This window comes from Acomys minous, assembly GCF_964271855.1.
Source record: "Acomys minous genome assembly, chromosome: 15".
Taxonomy (NCBI): Eukaryota; Metazoa; Chordata; class Mammalia; order Rodentia; family Muridae; genus Acomys; species Acomys minous.
The window spans coordinates 59,754,579-59,763,997 of NC_140497.1; the positions used below are offsets into that span (position 1 = coordinate 59,754,579).

General features: G+C 46.4%; 1 protein-coding gene across 4 annotated transcripts in view; it reads left to right on the top strand.

Annotated features, from left to right (window-relative positions):
* The window catches only part of KIT (KIT proto-oncogene, receptor tyrosine kinase), a gene marked incomplete at its 5' end in the record, with an annotated part of 77,729 nt that extends 71,448 nt beyond the window's left edge, over positions 1 to 6,281 (top strand). For all 4 annotated transcript variants that reach the window (XM_084758158.1, XM_084758157.1, XM_084758155.1 and 1 more), the window contains 4 exons: positions 2,697 to 2,808; positions 2,919 to 3,018; positions 3,382 to 3,487; positions 4,467 to 6,281. In XM_084758158.1, coding sequence (XP_084614284.1) covers positions 2,697 to 2,808; positions 2,919 to 3,018; positions 3,382 to 3,487; positions 4,467 to 4,598 — 450 coding nt within the window. In that variant the 3' untranslated portion in view covers positions 4,599 to 6,281. The remainder of the gene's footprint in view (positions 1 to 2,696; positions 2,809 to 2,918; positions 3,019 to 3,381; positions 3,488 to 4,466) is intronic.
* Between the last annotated feature and the right edge of the window lie 3,138 nt (positions 6,282 to 9,419).

A 9,419-nucleotide genomic window follows, 5' to 3' on the forward strand; every position in this document is an offset into this window, starting at 1 on the left:
GAATTCCTAGTTATAATTGTGTGATTAGGGGGCTGCACGAAGGAAACAGAAATAGCCTTAATTTTTCATGATGGCCTGAGACTAGCAATGAATTTGATTGTGTTCAACTATAACCAATGTGGACCTCAAGGTCACAGGAGGCTTTTTGTTTTTATTAATTTTATTTACTTATTTATTTATTTTGAGGTTGAAATACTATGTGAAAGCGACTGCAGTCTAAGATGGTATTAGAGTTAGCTGTGTATGCAGTGCTGGGTCTTGTAGGGTTATTAAGTAGATTCGTAAGTAATGGTTGGTTTATGGGACGCAGGGAATTTTTCAAAGTGCTGTATTTCATCGCTCGCCTTTTTCTGTAACCTCAGAACAAGCCCATGCCCTAGAGTACGTTGTCTTCCAATTTCTACAGTGGGAGGAACTAAGGTCCAGTGTATTTTAGTGATCTATATCTTACAGAGCTATCAGGAGGGGCCAGTGGGTATAGAAGGCCATAACCTCCTAGATATATATATTCTTAGGTGCCTTTTTTCCCTGGGCCTGTTTGAACAGTCCATATTTATTTCTAGGGGTCCATTTTTTGTGTCTGTCATGATAACGCGATCCCTTCTCGTTCGTCACCGTGGCATCTCTGTTGGTAGGCTGTGCATGCATTGGTTTTGTTAGGGCTTTGCCAGCTTTATGTCCTGGCTCAGTCAGATGGCTCTGGAAGGGCTCTGTCAAGGTCAGGCTTTTTTTTTTTTTTTTAATTTTCAGGAGAATTGATGAAATCAACTTCCTGGCTTAAGACTTGAGGGAAGATAGGAAGTGATTCAGTATTCTAGCCTCTGTATATTGTTAAAGGAGCGAGAAAGAGGAAGTGACGTGTCTAGGCCCAGGCTGGCTGAGTTCTGACCTGGTGTGGTTTAGTGGGTGTGTGACTGATAAGAGTTAGGTACGCAGTACTTGAAGGAGTTAATATGTGGCAGAGTTCTGCTTTGCGTTTTTGAAATCCAAACCATCATGGCAGGGGTTGTGCCCTGGCATCTTCCTAGCTCACTCTGTAGTTGACAAGTCAAGCAGTTATTTGAGAAAGTTTAAAACAAGGAAACGTACATGACATGGCGCTGCGTGGAATTTTAAGTGTAGTCATTGTAAAGTCTCTTTGTTCTCTGAAAACTGTGAATTCCTGATCATTTTCCACCCTGGGCTCTAAGTCCAGGGTAGCCTGTGGGCCCCTTGTCAGAATGCATGGTTATATTTGACCAAGAAGCACAGGTATGTTGAATGGCAGCTATATCAAATTGTGAAAAGTTAATTTATGGTAGACAACGCACACACTTGCTGATTACATTATAAGATTACATTATAAGAGCTACTGTAGTCTCGAGGACAGTGACTAGAAGGTTTGTGTGTGTTTGTGCGATTCCTGTAAATGCTGTGATCGAGTGTAAAGTGTCTGTGACAACGGTCGAGGACAAGCCACAGAGCCACTTTTACTGCTTTCTAGAAGATGCTAGACTTTCCTTGGAAGTTAATTTCTAGATAGCCGGGCCCCTTGAACTCGAGACACTATAGATCCCAGCTTAACAGCCCTGTTCAGAACTGCAGCATGAAATCTGGAGACAGATAGTAGATAGTCTGTACGTGAATCACCCCTGCCCCACCCCCACACGAAAATAACTTTAGCCCTAGAAGCCACACACACCCAGCTTCCTAGTGTTCAGTCCTAAACGGATTTAAAGGATTGACTTAGCTTCATGTGACAGATTAATATCCAGAAATCCTGACTGACTGTAAGAGGCATGGCTGAGTAGAAGGGGCCTGGATGTCTCCTGTGGTAATCACAGATTCTGCCACCTCCCACCTCAGAACAGGCAGTCGGAGTAGACATTAGTGGGTTGGACACTGTTAGGCATCCCCCCGCCCCCCGCATCACCTCATTTGTCCTATGAAACAACTCCTGTGGTATTTGAAATTATTTTTGTTTTGCAAAAGATGACTATGAGGCCTGGCTGGCTTATCTGGATTTAGGTAACTTCTCTAGCAGGTGAGTGAAGGGTAGCACGGGTTGCAGATGGCAGAAGTCCAAGAGTAAACAATGAAAGGATCGAGGGCCCAGCGCTTATTAGCACTGAAACCGGTCTGCCTTTCTATGTCTCATCATTCTGGCGCAGAGCCCTCCTCATCCTGGTCAGAGATGACCAGACAGACAGCTAGTGTGGGATGAGGCAGATGCAGGAAGGGGATGTCACAAGAAAGAGGACCTAGGTTTATCAACCTACGATGTTCTAATTTTCTTTTCTCGTGGCACTGCATAAGACATGGATCTTAGCAGCTAAAGCTACGTGGTCCTGCTACAGCTAGCAGCAGAGGAGGCTGGGAAATGTAGTTCTGGTCAGGAGACTAGACCATATATTTTGCTGGTGAAGAAAAAGAGTGAAACACTGAGTCTCTTCGTTGTCGGAGCGTTAGAGGAAGGAAGGCTGGAACCTGTGGACTTCTGTGTTCTTAGCTTCCTGTGCTATCCTGACTCAACGCCCCTATTTTGAATGGGAGATACGGGAATCCTCGAGGGGCTGGCGGGCATGAAGGTTCAAGATCTTGTTAGGTGGGACGCATCCCTCCCTGCTGAGCAGCCAGACCTCCACCTGCAGGGCTGCTTTCGTTTTGTCTTTGGAGCCTTTTCACCAACTGGCTACTTTTGCTGTGTTTCCTCCCAGGCCCGGCTCCCCGTGAAGTGGATGGCACCAGAAAGCATTTTCAACTGCGTGTACACATTTGAAAGTGATGTCTGGTCCTACGGAATTTTCCTCTGGGAGCTATTCTCTTTAGGTAAGACGTTCCTTGTCAAAAACTACCTCGTTGTCCAAAAGCTTCTGGAGGTTTCCTAGTGTCCTATCCCCTCCTGCCTGACACTGATTCGCCCCCTCTCTGTGCCCCAGGAAGCAGCCCATACCCAGGGATGCCGGTTGATTCCAAGTTTTACAAGATGATCAAGGAAGGTTTCCGGATGCTCAGTCCAGAGCACGCACCCGCCGAAATGTAAGGACCCAACTGGCCTTTTCTTCAGATAGCTTCCTTTCCAAAGACAGAAATGCTGACGGTCTTTGCTAGCACTGTCTGAAATGTCACTTGAGTCCTTTGGTGGCCACCCCACTCAAATGTCACGGCTGAGGTTCTTTTCATAATCTCTTGTCACCAATAGTACAGAAACTCTTGACAGTGTCTCACAGGCACACAGGGTTTTATCGTGTGTGTGTGTGTGTGTGTGTGTGTGTGTGTGTGTGTGTGTGTGTGTCGTTTCACACAACCTGGTACACAGCCCCAAATTTGTTATTGATGTCGTGCAGAAAGCAGGTTCATGGCATCGGGGAGTGACAGACAGTGGCCCTCGTTTTTCTTCAGGTACGATGTGATGAAGACTTGCTGGGATGCTGATCCCCTGAAAAGGCCGACCTTCAAGCAGGTTGTTCGGCTCATTGAAAAGCAGATCTCAGATAGCACCAAGCACGTGAGTGACAGGCCAGGCCTGGGGTCCTCTTCCTCCTTGTTCTACAGGGCTGTGGTCCCCAAGCGTCAAGGACAAGGACTGGGCTTCCCAGGGTGGACATAAAACAATGGAAGCCCCGGTTCGTCCTGCTCACCCCCTCCCCCGACTTCCACCTCCGTTCTAAGTCTGAGAGATGTGGGATGGGCGAGGAGGGACTTGTGTTCAGATGTGTGGAATTAGATGTTATCACAGGGCCGGGCTGTGCTTCCTCCCAGGCCTGGAATGTCGATCATGGGACTGTCTGGTCTCCTCCTCACATGGCAGGGCCATTCACCCTGGGTGTGTGGGGGTCACCTAGAAAGAAAGCATGGGAGAAGACAGCCTGTTACCGCAGTAAAGTGAGCTTTAAACAGCCAGAGCCAGCCAGTGCCAATGACTGTGATGCCCACAGCCATGCAGAAGGGTTGTTTGAAGTTAGGGCATCCCTCCCAGTGATTTAAGGGATGTGGAATGAAATCCACTATTTTCTTCTTTTGCTTTTAAGTTGGAATTGGCCGTCTTTCCTGCTTTCCCCCCTCTCCTGAGCCATCTGCTGAGAACTATCTTTTCTAATAGCACACCACTGGTCCTTTTGAGTTAATGCTCGCTCTGCGGGGCATCAAAGCACATTTCAAGTAAAACACCATTTTCCACCCAAGTGCTTTGATTCCCGACAGATGACCTCTGGGACAGTCATGGGTGGTGCTGCAATTTACACCAGTGGTTGGGTCTTGGGATCCGTAAGCCCTCCTTGTAGACTAGCGAGTGCTTGCCTTCAGACTTAACTCGTCAGAAGAGAAACAATGCAAGCGTCAGACACGTCCCTTGCGGGGACCTGAGCTGTTAGCCTGATCTGGGGTTTGAACCTTTGTCTTCAGCATTCTGCCGCTGTGAGTGTCCCTGTTTGCTGGGCTTGTCACGGGTACCGCTGCGTTTAACTGCGGACTCTGTTTGTCTACAGATCTACTCCAACTTCGCAAACTGCAACCCCAACCCGGAGAACCCCGTGGTGGTGGACCACTCTGTGCGGGTCAATTCCGTGGGCAGCAGCGCCTCCTCCACCCAGCCTCTGCTCGTGCACGAAGATGCCTGAGCGGAAATGCAGGCCGACAGGCTTCCGCTGCTGTCTCGAACCCCGTTCCCGTGGCTTCTGTGATGTTCGTTTTGTTTTGCTGTGACTTGCATCCTACTCCAGGGTGGCGGGTTCCTGCCCCTCCCCCAACCCCACTGTGATCCTGCCTTTATGAGCACACTTTAGTGGCTGATGGATGACCTTTCTTTTCCGCCATCAGCCACCGTCCCCACTGGGAAGGTCCGAACTGTATGTATATAGTTTCCCAATAGCAAAGTAGCTCCTACTGTAAACAGAACTCCTGCTTTAGAGGAGGGAGGGAGGGTGGGGTGAAAGCAGCTGCCCAGAGTCCTTCACAGTGCTCCTCTGAGTCCGTTTGGAAAGTATGGCTGGTAGTTCATGTGAAGGATAGACGTAGTCCCATTTGGCCTAGAGAGCCTGCCCTAATGATGGGGAGCTGTAGGAAGACTGGAGAGGGAAACCCAAGCCCTTTGTGTGGAAAGTAGACCAGGATTGGAGTAGAGGACACATGAGAACACATCTGGGCTTACAAAATCTATTCCTGCTTGAGAAGAAGACCTAGGCTGTGAAAGACCGCGCCCTGGCAGCTTGAACAAAGGCGCTCTGCTGTGGCCCCCTGCATGGGCTTTTGTACAACTGACCTGGTTTTTAAATAGAGTTTGCTGCTGGGGAGTTGGCTCCCTAGCCAGCATTTGTATATATACTCATCTATCTGTTGTATGCGTTCATACTTGTGGGGGGGGGGCGGGGACCCCACACGCTTTGGTTTCTGTATACAACCCTGGCATTAGGTCTGCTGTGTGTAAGAATAGATTAAGAGCCATACAAATTTGAAGGAAACAGTTAATAGTTTGGGGGTTTTTTGGGGGGGTCTTTTTGTTTTTGTTTTTGTTTTTTTAAGGAAAAACGTAATTGCTAAGCACAATCTTTATAAGACCTCTTAGCCAACGCACTTGCTCTGTAGATTCTCCAGAACAAGGCTTCCAGCTTCAGAGTGGTTTTGCTGCCTAGGGAACTGACGCTGTTTGAAAAGGTTACCGTTTTACCCCACAATTCCCACAGGAGTGAGAAAAGAGCGCGGTCCTGGTTTGGATTCTCACACAGCAGGAGGTGAAAGTTAGAGTCAGCCTTTTTTTGACAGGCACATCCTGGACATCGGGCCAGTATCTATATAAGTATGTATGTGTGTACATGCATGTGTGTGAGTATGCGTGTGAGTGAGTTATTTTGGTGACCTCCTTACCCTGAATCCCAAAGGGTCCTCCAGTATCCAACAAGTGACAGCTTTCACCACCGCTCCTGTCTCTCTCCTGTTTGGCTGCACATTGCTCGCTCTGTAGAATAGTTTACCCAGAGCCACCACAGAGGCTTAGCAGAGTGGGCACAGGACCTATTGAGGTGAAGCCCACCTGCACTTGGGACACTCCTGTCTGTGCTCAACATACTGTACCCGTTCCTTAGACCGTTTATGATGCTATTCCAGGAAAACATTTAAAATCTACCCTGTAGACTGGAGCCTGGATGTTACCTTGTAGTTGCCATCTCCTGCCCCCCTCCCCCCCCCATTGCCCACCATCACTGTCCAGTATAAGTGCTAAGTGTGTACATGGCAAGATTTCTGTGTTGTCTTGCAGGATTCAGGTATGTTGCCTTCACGGTTCCCCATGCCCCACCCTCCCGCCCTTTATCCTTTAGACTACACTTAGAAATGTGTGGCCGTTAACCTGGAAGTGACCATTTGCACTGGAGTTCTACACTCTTGCACCTTTCCAAAGTTAATTGGTTTGAAGGTTGTGTCGTCATGTATGAGACTGTCACCATTTGCCATGCTCCGTCCAAAACATTCCTCTGCATTCCTATTGACTTCGATTGTAGTAAGCAAACTAGCTGTTAATTGTGGATGTCTAGGTACTTCAGGGGCACACCATTGAGAATTTTGTCTTGGATATTCTTGAAAGTTTATATTTTTATAATTTTTTTTACATCAGGTGTCAGATATTTCTTTCAGTTGCTTGATGTTTGGAATTATTCTGTGGCTTTTTTGTAAATATCAAAATGTAGCAATAATGTCTTTTGAATATTCCCAAGCCCTATGAGTCCCTGAAAATATTTTTTATATATACAGTAACTTTATGTGTAAATATATAAGCTGTGCAAGTTTAAACATGTTATGTTTCATGTGGTTTTTTTTTCCTGATATGTCCAATTGTTGACAGTTCTGAAGAATTCTAATAAAAGTGTAAATATATAAAGCAAATAAGGTTTTTCTTTTTTAAGGTATGTTTGTGCATAATTTATATAAAACACATGCTGTACTCTGATCACACTAGGATTTATATCCTTGAAAATTCAATAGACATTTATTAGTAATTTTAGTGTGTGCTATTTTTTTTTATTTTATTTTATCCTTACAACCCAGGGTCTGTATTTAAATTGAGAAATGTAGAAAACATTTTGATAGTTTTCCACACAGCTATGATTAACATTAGGTTGACTCATGGGAAGTGACTATTTGTTGGTAAAATACCAGTAAATAACAGCAATTTCATGTGGTCCAAGCTGATGCACGCAGCATGTTTTCTCCTAAAACAGATGGACTGGAAATAGCTTCAGTATTAGTGTACAAGGTTACACCAGGGGCCTGAAGAAAACAGCTTAGGTTCTTGTCGGTGTTAAGTGTTGAGGTAAGCTGACCTCACCATGAGGCAAGGTGGATGCTCTTGTCCTACTGTCAGGCTTCTGGGAACAGAGTTCTGGGCTTGCTGGCTTCTGGGACAGAGTACAGTACCCTCCTTTGGAGATCAGTGGTATGTGCTTTACTCTCCTATGACTGGGTCATCTTGTGGTACCAGAGGGTGCCAACCAGACCATTGAAACCAACTGAGAAACCCTGTACCATGTAGCCTATTAAGAGAGAGAGAGGCCTAGCCTGGTAGCACACACTTAAAAATCTGATACGCACCTATAATCCCAGTGCTGGGGAGGTGGAGAAGGGACTATGAGGCTTACTGGCCAACCAGTCTAGCCTCCTGGTGGTCAAGCCCTAACCAGTGAGATGTTGAAAATAAAAACCAATGGACAGTGCTAAGGAATGAAACCTCTGTCCACATACATGTGCCTGCACATCCTACACAGTTGAACCTACACATACACACTAGAGTGGACTGTATGCCCAGATAACCTCAGTCTTGGCTCCCTGTGTAGACACGTCATGGATACCCACTGAAGTGTCCCCCAGGGGGAAGGAAGAGGGCAGGGGGGGAGCTGTGATGAAGAGTCCTTTCAAATCACGAGGGGATTTGTGACTAGGAAGGTTTCAGCGGCAGTAACGGGGAAGACAGAGCCACATTTCAGTCAGGCGATAGCCTCCATGTTATTACAAAGAGAAATGAATGTTAATTGGCCACAGAACAAAGAGGCCTTTTCTTTCCAAATGCTTTCACTGTCCTCTAGCCTTTTCCTGTTTGAAATCTTGAGTTGGAAGCAGTCGAGGAACTGGTGGTGTTAGCCTGTTGTTATTTACCCCACTGGCCCATGTACTGCTGTGTGAATTTGAATTGATTGGCTCTTGAAATGTAGATTTCGTAGTACTACAAGTACCATGATGCGCTAATAGGAAGTCTTTAAGGCACCTCCCTTGAATGCCTAAACATACAGCATTTCATCGTGATAAATTTAGCTCTGTGAGTAGAAGGAAGTACTGTGCTCCTGTGATTACACAAATGATGGAGATTCAGCGATCAATCTCACTTAGTACCTTCCTCCTAACTCAGTGCTCCTCACCCTTCCTAACGCTGCAAGCCTTTACTACAGTTCCTCCTGCTGTGGCGACCTCCAACCACAAAATTATTTTTGTTGCTACTTCATAACTGTAATCTCACTACTGTTAGGAATGGTAATGCAGATGTCTGTTTTCTGATGGTCTTAGGTGACCCTTGTAGGTAGTTTGACCTCCCAGAGGGGTTACAACCCACAGGTTGAGAACCACTGCTCTCAATGCAAGCATCACTGTTCTGGTGTGAGGTGACCGCGCAGTTGGGATTTCTATGCTCCCATCAAAATTCCAACATTTTAGCCAGCGATTCAGGACTGTTTCACCTGGGCTTCACTTCCACATCTACTGGCCCATAGGAATGCCCTGGTCCTTTACTGCCAGTCTAACGCTCCATGGCTCATGTCTTCTAAGCCTCCATCTTTCAAAGGCAACAAAAATCATCTCAGCAATGGCATACTCACTCGGAAGCTGCCTCTCAATCCCCACCACATTCCATGCTTCTGGGGGCTCTTAACATCACTTCTGCCTAGAACTAGAGTTAGCCTGCCTCTTCTCTCTCCCATCCGCATCTAGTCTTGAGGTCAATTAACAGAATACCCATATGCTCACTGGTATGTTCTTGCCTAGTATTGTATTGAGTCATGTAGTCACTTGGAGATGGGTCTAGCATGGTTTTCTATTGCTGTGGTAAAATACTGTGACCAAAAACGACTCAGGGAGGAAAGTTTATTGTAGCTTACAGTTGTCCATTATGAAAGGGCGTCTAGGCAGGAACCTGAGGCAGGAACTGAATCCTAGACTATGGAGGAATGCTTCTTAGCATCTTGCTCCTCCTGGATTGCTCACTTTGCTTTCTTATTACCCCCACCCCAGCCTCACCTGTCCAGAAGTGGTACTGCCCACAGTAGGCTGGTCCTTTCATGGCAATCATCAGCTAAGAAAATGTTACCAAGATTTGCCTACGGATCAGTCTGATGGGGCCATCTTCTCAGTTGTGGTTCCCTCTTCTTAGATGACTCTAGCTTGTGTCTACTTGACAAAATAAA